The 14,223-nt window shown below is 46.9% G+C and overlaps 7 protein-coding genes across 7 annotated transcripts; 5 read left to right on the top strand and 2 right to left on the bottom strand.

Moving 5' to 3' along the window:
• Positions 1 to 304: 304 nt before the first annotated feature.
• On the top strand, positions 305 to 2,279 carry V1512DRAFT_293294 (uncharacterized protein). The gene is made up of 2 exons (XM_066918329.1): positions 305 to 640; positions 712 to 2,279. Exons 1-2 carry the CDS (start codon positions 619 to 621, stop codon positions 2,115 to 2,117), a joined length of 1,428 nt encoding a protein of 475 aa, XP_066769268.1. The 5' UTR covers positions 305 to 618; the 3' UTR covers positions 2,118 to 2,279.
• Positions 2,280 to 2,881: 602 nt separating this feature from the next.
• Positions 2,882 to 3,929, top strand: V1512DRAFT_268187 (uncharacterized protein). The gene has a single exon (XM_066917423.1). It carries the CDS (start codon positions 3,036 to 3,038, stop codon positions 3,921 to 3,923), a length of 888 nt encoding a protein of 295 aa, XP_066769267.1. The 5' UTR covers positions 2,882 to 3,035; the 3' UTR covers positions 3,924 to 3,929.
• A 105-nt stretch (positions 3,930 to 4,034) lies between these two features.
• On the top strand, positions 4,035 to 5,840 carry V1512DRAFT_268186 (Alpha/Beta hydrolase protein). The gene has a single exon (XM_066917422.1). The coding sequence runs from the start codon at positions 4,069 to 4,071 to the stop codon at positions 5,710 to 5,712; it is 1,644 nt and encodes a 547-aa protein (XP_066769266.1). The 5' UTR covers positions 4,035 to 4,068; the 3' UTR covers positions 5,713 to 5,840.
• Positions 5,834 to 8,220, bottom strand: V1512DRAFT_278333 (WD40-repeat-containing domain protein). Its single transcript, XM_066917959.1, has 2 exons — positions 7,394 to 8,220; positions 5,834 to 7,344 (listed from the first exon to the last, which is right to left on the bottom strand). The coding sequence occupies exons 1-2, from the start codon at positions 7,884 to 7,886 to the stop codon at positions 5,966 to 5,968; spliced, it is 1,872 nt and encodes a 623-aa protein (XP_066769265.1). The 5' UTR covers positions 7,887 to 8,220; the 3' UTR covers positions 5,834 to 5,965.
• Positions 8,221 to 8,685: 465 nt separating this feature from the next.
• On the top strand, positions 8,686 to 10,050 carry V1512DRAFT_268184 (uncharacterized protein). The gene is made up of 2 exons (XM_066917421.1): positions 8,686 to 8,831; positions 8,880 to 10,050. The coding sequence occupies exons 1-2, from the start codon at positions 8,698 to 8,700 to the stop codon at positions 9,967 to 9,969; spliced, it is 1,224 nt and encodes a 407-aa protein (XP_066769264.1). The 5' UTR covers positions 8,686 to 8,697; the 3' UTR covers positions 9,970 to 10,050.
• Positions 9,841 to 10,706, bottom strand: V1512DRAFT_268183 (uncharacterized protein). The gene is made up of 2 exons (XM_066917420.1): positions 10,228 to 10,706; positions 9,841 to 10,183 (listed from the first exon to the last, which is right to left on the bottom strand). Exons 1-2 carry the CDS (start codon positions 10,673 to 10,675, stop codon positions 10,026 to 10,028), a joined length of 606 nt encoding a protein of 201 aa, XP_066769263.1. The 5' UTR covers positions 10,676 to 10,706; the 3' UTR covers positions 9,841 to 10,025.
• A 637-nt stretch (positions 10,707 to 11,343) lies between these two features.
• On the top strand, positions 11,344 to 13,016 carry V1512DRAFT_268181 (uncharacterized protein). The gene is made up of 2 exons (XM_066917419.1): positions 11,344 to 11,645; positions 11,701 to 13,016. Exon 2 carries the CDS (start codon positions 11,745 to 11,747, stop codon positions 12,753 to 12,755), a length of 1,011 nt encoding a protein of 336 aa, XP_066769262.1. The 5' UTR covers positions 11,344 to 11,645; positions 11,701 to 11,744; the 3' UTR covers positions 12,756 to 13,016.
• Positions 13,017 to 14,223: the final 1,207 nt, after the last annotated feature.

Below are 14,223 nucleotides of genomic sequence, written 5' to 3'. Positions count from 1 at the left end.
ATGCATCTTCTATTGTCTATCGAAAACAAACATAATATATAAGTGTATTAATGTATCATGTATCAATGTATTCGTCTATCATAGAACGATTTGATAAAAAGTAATTCATATTAATGAGTAGTAGCAAATCTATAAAACCTGAAGACGAGATAACTGACAGAAAAAAGAAAAAATAGAGGGAGCAAAATAAGACAGCGAACAGTAGGCGAATGGCACCGACCGATATTGGGGTCAGTTTGTGGGGCAGCCAGGATCAGAATCGGGACTCGCGCTCACGATGACGCGTAACTTCACAACTATAGACAAACATCACGTGATCAGAATATACTACTAAACTATGTATTTGCACCTTTGCGTAATAAACGTACTTGACTTGTGTATCGACAAACGCTTTGCCGTATATTTTGCTTTGTATAGCATTATCCGGCCATTGAATTGTCAGTACAAGCATTGACTGCGTGTTGAATAAGGGGTCATTGCGCAGTTTATTAAAAAGAAGGTGCGGCTTATATTAATTTGGCACGAAGAGCTGTACGTTTCACAAGCACGACATTCTCACACGCTTTACCAGCCCATTTAAATGAGTTTAGGTGCTACCGCGTATCGAGATTATAAATTATGAGACTTTTAGAACTTTTTAGTAAGTCTTACTTCATCCTATGCGACTTTGGGTATTTTGTCAAGTAATGAAGGCTGATTGATCATGAGCAGCGCCACGCAGATTAGCTGCCGGGTTTCTTTCCTTGGCTGTAGTGGGCTTTGGACTGACTCTGTTTTATCTTGGAGACACGTTTCGGCCATTAGTGCCTATATTGCAGCAATCATGTCCACCGCCGATTGAGAGCGACAATCACAATTCAACTTATACTCACACAGTTGGAACATACGCAAATGCGTACCGGACATCATACACTTCGGGCACAGAGAAGGTATTTCTGATGATTAAGACTGGTGCCACGGTGCTATGGGACAGGTTTCCGATTCATTTGTCCACGACGTTGCCTCAGGTGCCCTACTTTGCTTTGTATTCTGATTCTCCCGACAAGATCGCCGGTATCCCGGTCATTGACATTTTATCACATACCTCTGCCGATTTGCAAGCATCAGATGAATTGAAAATGTACCGCCGGCAGGCAGCCCTGGTGAATGAGCACGCAAACATTGAGTTGTACGACCCCAAGGCCGAGATTCACGGGGCTTGGGATCTTGACCGATTTAAGAACATGCCCATGATTGCACACGCGTACAAGACCCGGCCAGACGCAGAGTGGTATATTTTTATGGATGCAGACAGTTACATTTTATGGCCAAATATGATGCGGTGGCTGCGGACTTTGAATAGCTCGGACATGCTGTACATGGGGTCAGTCGCATATTTGGGTAATGAGCCGTTTGCACACGGTGGATCAGGTGTGATCATGTCAGGCGGTTTAGTCAGGAAAACGTTTGGGGCAGAACCGGACCTGCAGTTCCAATATGAGGAATTTACCAAAAGCCATTGCTGTGGTGACCACGTCGTTGCGCACGCCTTCTTAGACCGAGACATTCACGTGTTGTCTGGTGCTACGTATCCTTATGTTTCTTGGCGTATTCAAGGCGAGCCGCCAATTTCGGCTCGATTTAAAAAGGATAACTGGTGTGCCGAAATCGTTACGTTCCACCACTTGCACGCCCATGACGTTGAGAAACTGTACGAATTTGAGAGAAAGTTTTCACCCGATACGCCGATTCTTTATAAAGATGTTTATAAGGAGTTTATTATGCCTTACATCACCGAAACGAGACATAGATGGGATAATTTAGCTGACTCAAGGGAATACTCTCTGGAAAAGGAAAACGACCATAAGAACCCAGTTGAGACAGCGTATCACTCCATGAAAGATTGCGCGGCCGCGTGCGAGGCGTGGGAAAATTGCCTGCAATATCGATATAAAAAAGGCTGGTGCGGATTGACTGATGTAATTAGACTTGGACAAAAGGAGGTAGGAGACGGCGAAAAGTACACGTCTGCATGGATGCTGGACCGGATAAAGAGTATTCGCCGATCGAATTCTTGCGATTCGCTCGAAGGCGAAGGCGCGTATTTTGCTCAAATGAATGAAGAAAATGCGGTTTAGAGCGAGTACATAAAGTTTTTATGGACCGGATGAATAGACTACTGGCTTTATCACTACCAAGGGGTATGGTTCAATCTTACTTTCCTGATACGACAAACATACTTGGTCACGTAGACAGTAACTACAGACATAATCGAAAAAGGCTCACAGGGCCACTGACACTAATAAAAGAATGAACTCAAGTCGGAATTTATATACAGAAACAGGTGCAAGGCTCAGCAATGATAAGCCTATAAGCTACAGGCAATTGATCGGTTCACGATGATAGTTTAAACAAAGTTGGCCTTACAGCAAAGAAACGGCCGTGTAAAATGTACAAGCTGGATTATCTTGACGTGAACGCATTGCTTGAAGGCACGTGACTACATGTAAATAGAAGCGCATTGTTCATTACTTACGCGTCTACGAGTCGTAGTTAGTGTCAAAGATCATTACGCGCTTTGTTTGACGCGAATAAGTAAAAAAAAAGTGATACAGGAGACCGTTATACCCCCAAAGAGAAAGCTATATAATACAAGATCACCACCTGAGCAAGCAGTGCAAGCAGTGCAAGCAGTGCAATCAGTACAAATACTAATGGAGATAATTATTGGTAACAATGATGATATTTCTAACGGTCAAATTAGTTACTGCTAATTTCAAATTCTTTGGTGAATAACTTAAACGGAATTAAGAATAGACAATTTCGACACAAGACCCTTATATAAATATTAAAGTATACATAGTATTTTGATACAAATAAACAGAGTAAGTAATCTTTGTTCCCGTTGTTGAAATACGCGCCGTTGAACTAACGCGGTTGAGGTAGACAAAGTTTCCACTGAAAGAGATCGACACAAACAAATCTCGACTGAAATGACTACAAATCAAACCACTCAATGAACTAGATTTCACGGTTGTATAGGATGCACTGTTAGCATGGTATGGATCAGAAGAACTGACGATGACGAGGAGAAGCAGGTCCAAAATGTCCAGAGTCAAAGGTCGTATTTCTCTCGAGAGACCATGATTGAGTCGTCATTGCTCACAGGAGGAATACTGCTTTGCATGACGGTTTACATGCGCTGTTTAAGGCGGATTCCGACTGCACGAGATATCCCTTCGAGTTATTACGCCCAGACCAAGACGATCAAGGGTCGAGCTGTTTTTGTAGGGGATGGAGATAATGTCAGGATATTCCACACTCCAGGCGGGGTTCTAGCGGGCTGGAATTGGCTGAGAAGAGTACCATTTGAAAATCATTGGCGGAGATCAAAGAACAATGAAGGAATCATCCGAAGACTTGTACGAAGTTGGATCCCGAGTCAAAGCAAGGCCAAAGCAAGGATGCGGTTGAGACGAGACCCCAAACGTGGGAAAAAGCTGTCTGAGGAGACGATAAATGTGCGATTAAGTGGGATTGACGCGCCAGAAGGAGCGCACTTTGGGAATAAGGCACAACCATTTAGCTCAGAGGCCAAATCATGGCTGACGGACTATGTTCTAGGACGGAACGTGAAGGTTACTCTGTACTCGCTGGATCAATATCAACGTGCAGTAGGTAAAATTACAATATGGAAATTGTTTGGTAAAAAAGACGTATCACTTGAGATGTTAAAGGCAGGATACGCGTTTCTTTATGAAGGAACTGAGAGTCCTGAGGCCAGTCGGTCACAACAGAAATATACAGATCAAATGATTAAAGCACAGAAGAATAAGAAGGGATTGTGGATTGCAGGTATTCAAGCGGAGACTCCGGCTGAATATAAACGGAAAACAAGAGGAATTGACAATTCCAGTCATGAAGAAAATAATAAAAAGACTTGAATGATACTAATTTGGAAACGTAAACAAACAATTATATGCCGTCGTATGTCTCTGAGCTCTTTCGACTTCAATTAGGGCTGCTGCTTATATAACCCAAATTCACCACTTCCCACTCCATTCTCACATCCACCAAATCACACAGCAAATGACGTTCTGGTTATTTTTAATACTACTAATAGGAGTATGCGCAATTGCTGTTCGGTTCTATTTAATTCCTCGCGCAAGAAAACTCACGAAACTCGAACAAGCGGTGCTAAATGACCCAACGTTAGATGACTCTCCTTTGACCCAACGAGACGGCAAACTACTGACCGTGTCGCATAAAATCCCGGGCAGTTCAGTCTACTACGATGTTACGGTCAGGACGGTCAATGTGTCGGCTGCATCAGCCCGGAACCCTACACCAGCACTGCTTCCTGCGTTTGTGTTGGTTCATGGACTGGGTGGGCAGATGCAGCAGTTTGATGATCTGGTGGATTTCTTTTCGTATTACGGCGACGTGCTTGCAATGGACTTGCCTGGAAGTGGACAAGCCCCGATGGATCTGAACCTGCCGGCTGAGTTGTATTCTACACCGTCATTAGTAGGACTGATCAAGACCGTGATTGACACGTCACTCGGCCAGGACCGCGAAGTTGTTCTTGTCGGCCACTCACTCGGCACCGCCATGACTTGTCTTCTAGCGAAACTGCCCGACATGACACCAAGATGCAAAGCCCTGGTCGCGATCTGTCCACCGGCACCACTAGCTCCAAGCACACTTCACGCTCAGAAAATCGCAAAATACATGCCAGCCTGGGCGTTCGACATGTTCAGATACTCAGACCGCAAAGATGGATTACAATCGCCGTCCGTGAGACGCATGATGGGCACCGCGGTTGACACCGACGCGCAGACTCAGCTCAAGATCAGACGGCGCCAGCTCAGATGGAACTTACAAGTCCGGACCCCGGTGTGGCTCGCGATGGCGGCCGGGGTCCAGTTGCCGTCGTACGCCGACTGGGCAAGTTTGAAAATACCAGTGTGTGTGATTGGTGCGCAGAACGACGCCGTGACACCGCCTGACGCGGCGCAGGCCATCGCGGACTGCATCCGTGAAGCCAGAGATGACAACGGTGTCGCGAGCGTGCGGTCGACAATCATACCAGGTGCAGGACACATGTGTATGGTAGATAGACACGAGACGGTATGTGGGATCGTGAACGACTTTATCGTGTCTTGTGTTGATGAGCGGCTGTCGCTAGGATGGCAGCTGGCGGACATTGCCAAACGGGATGACAAGTGGAGTCTCAAGAACGAGGCCAAGTGGCGGAACGTGCAGTCGGTCTCGCCGGTGATTGGCAATTCGCATTTCAGAGCAATGAAAACACTTAGACAGGATGACCCGGACCAGAACCCGGTCTCGGTCGAGCGCACGTACACCGACATCACAGACATCATCGACATCTCGCGCGATCACCCACCGTACGCCCCAAGCTCGTTCGAACGCATCGCTTACCACAAATTCCCGACCATATCCAAGATCCCACCCACACGAACGCAGGTACACGAGTTCATTGCCTTGGTTGACTCCATCTGCTACACTCCGGACGGGACTGACTTGAACCGTATTGTCGCGGTGCACTGTCACTACGGCTTTAACCGAACAGGTTTTTTGATCTGCGCTTACATGATTGAACGCATGCACAAGCCTGTTCGTGAATCGGTCGAGGACTTTAAGGTTGCCAGACCGCCGGGGATCAAACATCCTCATTTCGTTGACGAGTTGTATGTCAGATACACTCTGTGATACATCTTTTTTGTTTTGTTTTGAACGGGTAGTGTTAAAAGTTTGGATTGACAAGACAGGCGTATGGCTTGCTTAATTATATAATTAGAATGTACATTACATACAGCGTTACTTTTGGAAATCATAGCTATAACTTTTACATTGATTAATGTATCTGATAACAAACTCCAAGCAACACATTAAAACAATACCAGGCGCCGGCTCTAAGCAAATCTCAAAATGTCAAACACAAATGCCTTCTATATACAACGTTTTAAATTGACGCGCTCCTGTTCTTCGAATCCCCTCGCCTGACACTGGTCTCAGCCTCGTCCGCGTCACCAGGCTCAACCGTGTTTGTAAACTCAAGGCTTGCAAGCTCGGCCGTCGCAACGTACTGCGTTGGCACAACTGGCACTGTCTCAGGCGCGCGTCGCATCATCATCCGCATGACCATGCTCCCGCCCGAACGCTTATGCGGCGTGCTGGAATCAGCCATCGCGACCCGGTCAACCAGTCCGTCTGGGCGCATCTTGCTTTTGTCGAGCGACGCAAACGCAAACTCGTTATCTGGACCCCACGCGAACGCTTGGTGCGACAAAGAATATACAGGTTTGCGCGGACAGCTGCGCGCGACGTCGTGCGCAACAAAGCGCTGGTCACGACTACATGCCCACAGCGTTCCTGCTGGCCGATGCCGCTTTGTCAGCTGCCGCGACGAGCCAGACGACCATGTGCGCTGCCGCCGGCGCAAGTTGACATCTTCCCCAATTTCGTCGTCAGATAATTCACAATCGTCGACCGTGGACGCCGACTGCGAACCGTACAATCCCTCGCCAGCCCATGCGAGAGCCGTGACTGGTGCATCGTGAAAATCAACCACATAAGCAGGCACGAATCGCCGACGCAGGTTCCAGACTTGGATCCGGTAATCTCCGACACTGAGAGACGAGCTGGCAAGGTATGAGTCGTCGACCGAGTCTTGACGTTCGTAGCCAGTCGGTTTGCGCCACAGCACGCTCGATACCGCACCTGCGGTCGGGATCTCGTGGGTCGGCAACGGTCTTGGAGATTCGTTTTTCATGTCCCACACTCTGATTGCCCTATCACGACCGCCGGTCGCGATAACGTCGAGCTGAGGATGGTAATCACAGCAAAAACCCGGCCCACTATGTGCTGATATCCTCTTGTTTGGAACCGCCAGATTCCGCATGTCCCAGCTCATTAGCCAGCCATTGTCAAACACAGCGCAGTACTTGTTTGCATCGATTGGCGACAGCCGGACCCGCCTGGTAGACTCTGGGACTGGCACACTAGCAGCGTACTTCCCTGCTCTCAAGTCCCAGATCTTGATCTGCTTATCCAGCCCACCTGAGACAAGTAAATGCGGATTAAACGGACTCAGTGCGAGCGAGATGACGGTCCGGGTATGACCAGTAAGTCTATTTGGGGTGCTGGACCCGTCTGATTCAATGTTGTAGAGTGTAATGAACCCGTTTGTAGATGCTGCCGCGACCAGTTTTGAGTACGGACCTGTGCACCACTGCATGTCTGAAATATATGCTATGCGCTCTGCTTCCGTGGGCGGCAATAATGCTTGTACGTCAACAGTTTCAACAATCTCATCAGGATTGATAGTGACAACTCTCATATCTATTCAGTCAGAATTAGTTTGCAAATAACAAGAAAATAAATGACATACATCCTCTGCCAGCTAGAATAGCCCGATTACTTAGTGGATCCATGCTAAATGCAGATAACGGGGTATCGGTATTGAATACCAAGTTTGGCGGTCTGGTAATATGCTTTGGAGTGAGTGTTGAAGAAGGCGAGAGAATAGACGGAGTGAGTGGTGAGTTTTGTATGCTCGGAGTTCTGTCACTCATTGTGCCGGTGGAAGAGTAGGACGAAGCAGATAGATCTAATGGCATTGGACGTGTGCCTGTAGCCGTCGAGGTTGTTCCGGCGATGTAGTGACCTATACGAGCTAAGGTGCTAAGCCGAGGAGACGGGAAAGGTTGTGGTAATGAAGTTGCATTTGTAGGAGAAACTGAGGAAGAAGTAGTTGATTCGGTTGAAGAGGAGGTTGAGAAGATTGAGAGAGCTTCAGAGTTTGAGAGATTGTGGTGATGATGATGATGGTGATGATGCTGATGGTGGTGAGTTGTGTCAGTAGACGACGAGGACGAGGACATGACGAATGAGATGGACAAATGCCGCCATGCGAAGATGAGGAAGTTAAGTGTTGGTGAAGAAAGCAATGGCGGTACGGATGGTATGACGGTGCTTAATACTTGTACTGCTTGTACTACTTGTGGTAGTAGTGGGGTTGAGTATGTAAGAGCACAGGTACAGAGCGGTCAGACTCAATATCCGAGCAAACGCTCAATTTCTCCGATGATCAGCACAAAAGACAAAGGACACGTTTAGGTCTTTGAACGAACGTAGTAGTGATGCGGCGTTGATGAGAGTGGTTTGTAGGTTTATACCCGGGATAGTGCGACGTCGGAAGTTGTTGAGAGGGTGAATTTTTACTAATTATTTAGTTTTTTAAAGGAAGACACAGTGTGATGAGACCAGACGATGATGGAGACTACTTTTTATGGTTAGAATAGAACGGTGAAGGGGTAGAGTTGGGGGGGGGGGAAGGGGTGTTCGTGCTAAGGAAGCAGCCACAGGTCGGCAAGTTTTGTCGTGGTGCGTTGTCGGTTAAAACGTAGCAGGCGTAGACGTAGTGCAGGCGCCAATGAGTACAGCAGATCTATTGTATTTTACAGCACATTTTAAGTAGATACAGAACTAACTTAGTAATCATGTAATCATTTACTAAAATTTGTGGAAGAATCCGGGGGAAGTGACAAAAGTAACTTGTAGTATATAAGGGTATGGTACTAATTGAGCATTTAAGTAAGGGTATTGTACATAAAATATTGAGCCGCACACGTATAATGTCTCGGTAAACTGATCTTGTTCATTCACGTTTTTCAACAAATTCATGAAACAACAATGAAATTACTTTCAAAGAACTTGGATAAAGACGGTGCTGGCTCAATACGACTGTTGCCTGAAGAGCCAGCGGATTTATGGCACGCGTACAATATAATTCATGTTGGTGATGTGTTAAAGAGTAGTACATTTAGGTAAAGACTACAGTTTACCATTATTCTTACAATAGATTGACGTTTCAGGCGGATATCAAAAGAAAAAGACAAAGAAGGCAGTGGTGAAATGATATCAAACGCACCGTCACAGCGAATATCTCTTGTTCTTGCAATCACAGTCACGAAGACAGACTTCGATCCTGCAGGCGGCGCATTGCATGCATCTGGCCCGGTCGCAGAAGAGTCTCCGCATGTACGTCTGGGTGCGTACCATACACTCGACTTAGCACTTCATCGTGCATTTACAATCAGAAAATTATCGTTTGCGCCGTGGGACTCGATATCGCTACAAACTGTCGTCAGTGCGTGCGATCCGGCGTCGAGAGCTGAAGCAGGTGCGGTCGTGCTGCAACCTGGGTTGGCAAACATTTGTCTGGTAACTGAACACATGACGCTGCTACGACAACGAATCGAGTTTTCGATTCCACGGAAACGAGCTGCGGACTCGGCTGCTGCTCATGACAAGGCCTTGAACAGATTCTATGACAATGTTGCGACCGCAATGGCACGAAATTTCAACTACAACGAACTAAAAGCTGTCATCATTGCATCACCTGGATTTACTGGCGACGGCCTGTACAAGCATCTGCTCAGCCTTGCTGCGCGCGACGTAGATTCAGGCAGCCCAACTGCTGCAACAAGCAAGGTCATTCTGAAGTCCAAGTCGAAATTCCTGCTTGTCCACTGCGCGTCTGGTCACATGCACGCACTCAATGAGGTTTTACGATCACCCGAGGTGCTGTCTCAATTAGCAGACACCAAGTTTGCAAAAGAATCTGCAACGCTAGAGAAATTTTTTGAAGTCCTGAATGAGGGCGACGAGTTTGGTGGCTCGAGAGCATGGTACGGACCAAGACATGTTGCGGCTGCGGTCGAGCGCGGCGCGGTCAAGACATTGTTAATTTCCGACCGGTTGTTTCGAAGCGACGACGTCAAAATTAGGAAACAGTATATTGACATGGTCGAGCAGGTCAAGGCGCAAGGAGGCGAGGCGTTAGTGTTTTCGAGTTTGCATGAATCAGGAAAGCAACTTGACCAGTTCACAGGCATTGCCGCAATTTTAAACTTTCCGGTACCGGAACTAGAAGACATGACTGACGACGAGGACGAAGAGTAGTTTGGTTTATATTTGTTTTTGGTAGGATTTGGTAACGGTGGGTAATTGTAATGTATTTATCTTTCTATATTTGGAAAGAAATGGTGCTGGATCAGATTGAAGTACCATAAATTTCCTTTAGCAGCCTGCAACCCATCTTGCAGTAGTCCAAACACCAGTCCAGCTCTAGCTCCGTACTTGACCGTACTCCTGACTTGTGACATTGGGAGATGTCCTATAGCGGTTAGCACATGCTCGCACTACTCGTAAAACACATACGCTGTCGATACGAATACACAAAACCCACAATTGACGTCCCAATGACTGTATTTACAAAGTCCATCTGCCCACGCGCATAGTCCATTAACGCCTCTATCCCAAAAATCCCGGTGACAAACGCCAGATTACGTCCTCCAAACTTGACTGCCTCAACTATTCCGTCTCTGATAACGACGTAATTCCGCTGTTTATGATAATAATACCATCCTTGAACAGTTGTTGGTAATCTGTGTGTATTCTCGGCGAGATACTTTAATCCGCTCCGGTTTGTGCCTTTGAACAGACCGAGCGGGATTGTAATGATTGAAGTTGCAGCCATGAGAAACGGAATTCTTATTGATGGTGCAAACCCTAATCTTTGAGACGGATCTACACCATCTTCCCAAAACGTATTTAACAATTGTCTTGCTTCATCCGAAGATGGATCTTGTGGTACAGTGTTTTTCATGTATTTTGTCTTGTGAAGATGTACTCCTCCGAGTACGGGATGCCAGTTTAAAGTTGATTCAGGGGTAGTAAATCGCAAATATCGAGGGTATTGTGTAATACAGGGTTACAGTATACAAGTAGGGTTCTAATTAACAGTCACGATCATTTCTACATACAACCGTGCACGACAACAGAGCCAAAGTCCCAGCAATAATGACGACGACGTTTTCGACACAAAACACGCCTCGAGATCGCTAGAAATTCGCACTTTAAATTTGGGGTTTTTAGATGCAAACTGACTCAATTGAGTCCGATCGAAATTAGCGTCAAATTTGGTGTGGAAAGTGCCAGAACGCGATGTTCTTCACGCGATTTCAACGCGACCACGGCGCGTCTGATGCTTTTGTAATCAAACAGATCATTCTTTTCTCATTAAACACTCTCAATTCCTCTAATTCTTCGCTATTTAAATAAATTCCTTCTTTGCTGATCCGCTTCGTCGCGTGTTGGGACATAACAAGGCCAATGAGCTGCCCTTTTTAAAACTCCCAGCTCTAGTCCCGCATTAAAATGGGCTGTACAATACTAAAGTACCCACTAACTAACATTCGTAATATTAACACCATAATTACTGACTCCTTAACGCTGCTCAACTTCCCCCACTGCAGCCCTACTCATCCATATCATCCTCAACTATCACCATCATCAACCCCGATTTTTAAAGGACACTAAAAACCTCTCTCATTCTTCACGGTTTATCATTCAATTCTCTTGAATTGCAATTTGTATTGCAGACACAAATTCAACGCGTCTCTATATCTCAATCGATATCATTCTTTATCTACTCCAGCTGTTCGTTGCAACAGCTATATCCACTCTAGTCTGCCGCTTTGTTCTCTCATTCTATAGACGCTCACGCGCCCCTATCACCACCATCACTTCCGCCGTCTTCTCTGCGTTGTTTCGACTTGTTCTCTTTGGCCGTGGAAGTTAGTGCCCTTTCCCTTTTAAATCAGCAACCGGTCCCATACTAACGATCCCTAGAATCCATGTCCGCCGTCTGCGTTTAAGCGTCCCCCCTTCATCTCATGTCCTATTACGACGCCGTGGGCCTGCTCGCTATTTGCGACGCTATCGAAACCGTCGAAGCCGCGTCATCGTCGTCCAACTCGTCCGCATCTCCGTCACCACCACCGTCAGGCCTCGCGTCCCACAAGTCACTCAAATCGGCCTATTCACACATCTCCCACATCCATTCGCTTGGCCACAGTCACCACCACGCCCATTCACACCACCATTCACACTCTCATCATCCACGTGGCGCAACTGCAAAGATAGCAGCAATGGACCACCATCACCACCATCATCAGAATCATAACTACCACCCTTCGGGCTCCGGCTCCGGCTCCAACACACACCACATTTCTGCCGGAGACCTTTCTGCTCTTGACGGTGGAGATATTCCTGGCGCCATGACTCCAGCTATTGACCCAGCGTTTCTCGATCCAGTTGAAGCGACCGCTGACTCGGCCGCTTCGTCTAGAGCAGCCTCTGAGAGCGTAAAGTCAGAGTACACAACCACCTCGTCTCTGCTCATTCCGCTAGGTCAGACATATACCCCACAGCCACCACGGTCAGGCTCATCGTCCTGGACTACGAAACGGTCAAAGTCCGTGTCGTCTGCACACGGCAAGCCTCCGCAACCGTCCATTTCGCCCGTCACGGTCCCACCCGAGCTACGGTCTGAAGAGTGCCACATTTGCGGCCGCGTGTTTAGAGGGCCAAAATCTTCGACTCATAAGCAGCAGCACATTCGGCGACTGCACCCGGATGACTACCAGCCCAAGCGAGGCGGCAAAAAGCGTGTCGCGCTCGGCGGGAACTCTACACCAGGCTACGATATTGACGATCAGTCGCCGTCGGATTCGAGCCCGGTCATGCCGTCTGGCGGACAAGAACGGCGAGTGCGAACGAAGCGCGAAGTTACGATCCCGGTGACCTTACCGGTCGCCGCTCTCACACAGACCGAAGTCATCTCAGGTCAGGACGGGAGAGATAACCAGCCTTCGGAATCGAACGGGCCGTCAACCTTTCTTTAAGGTCGGACTTCAGAACAAAAGTTTCTAATCATTGTAGAAAAGTCTTTGTGGTTTTTTAAAAGTTTTTCAAAAGTGCTGCAATGTCGTTTGAAATTCATACACCTACTTTCTTTTATTTTTATGTTGTAAAATGTACATTTGTCTTTTCCGCAGATAGATGTATCTCTTTAACGTTATAATGTACAGTATACGAATGTATTCTATCGTGAAGTGTCTGTGTGTAGTGCTTTCGTAATCTGTATTATTTAGGGGTAAGGGTGCGTCATAACTAGTAGACAATGGCCACACAATGATATCGACTTCATATCGACTTCAGTTATGGATCAGATCTCCGATTGTAGATACGATTGCATGAGACGGACAATGCCAGTCTGCCGGCATGGAGCTCCTTTGTGTGGTGCAGGTGATGCAGCACGTACTAATTGATTTCTTGTGCATAACTCGACAGCATGCATAATCCCGCAAACAAAAGTCCGCGACAGCGTTAGCAGCCAGTTTTCGCCGGAGCTGACGTTCGGGTGGCATTGTTTTCAACCAGACCAAAATTTGATCAACACATTGTAGAATCGCGGTGCCCTTGTGAGAAACGTTGGCCCCAAACATGACGATGCGATGTGACTCCGTATCCTGACTGGCATCGTGAATATGGCTGTAGCGCTCTCTTGGACCCTCCTAAAAAAGCTCTTCTTCAGTACTATCGAATGTAATGCCAACGAAAACCTCAACCGTTCCAATGGCAGCGATATTCCCAGCATTTTGTGAACTTTGATATTGAGATGGAATGTGATTATATCAGAGATGTTAGTCAGGCCTTCAAGGCCAAAGCCTGCATGTCTAGTCGATCTCGTACAGTGTAGTTGCCTACCTGGGTATCTGAAAACAAACAATTCAACAGGACCAGTTCAGTACCAGCGCCAGCGCAATAAATAAAAATAAGTGATCGTCTGCCATGCTAGCATGTGCAACTATTAACATCAGCAGTTACTTCATTCTTCAGCATGTACTTCATTTCCGGCGAAACCAGACATGAGCAAGAATAATGCACTCGATTTGCGATGACTCGGCCTTCGCGTCACAGTTCCACAAACTAGGATGACGGCGTCCCATTCGCGCTACATAAACTCTAATAACTTAGAACTCAAAATTTTCCGCGAACGCAGGCAAGAGCTCATACAATAGATCGGACCGTCTATTCTCAATAGAATATTTCGCTCTGGGGCTCGAGCCTAGCCAAGATCATGGTTAGTCTCGGCCATTTGAACGTATCCGCCTTCAATCGCGGCATACGAACGTCATGCAGCTTTGAGTCCTCTAGCACGATGTCATGCATTAGCCAGTCGTCACCACTGTTCACACCCATAGCATATAAATCAACTCTCGTAGACATTCTGTACAGGCATTTGAATTTGTCATGATGCTCCATCACGTTTGTCCTAGTGAACGCGTAACAAACAGTAAGGGGGTCTTA

The sequence above is a fragment of the Lipomyces arxii genome (genome assembly GCF_038497795.1).
Source record: "Lipomyces arxii strain Phaff 12-163 unplaced genomic scaffold V1512scaffold_31, whole genome shotgun sequence".
Classification (NCBI taxonomy): domain Eukaryota; kingdom Fungi; phylum Ascomycota; class Lipomycetes; order Lipomycetales; family Lipomycetaceae; genus Lipomyces; species Lipomyces arxii.
The sequence above is the reverse complement of the archived record's forward strand: the minus strand, read 5'-3'. Positions and strand labels throughout refer to the sequence as shown.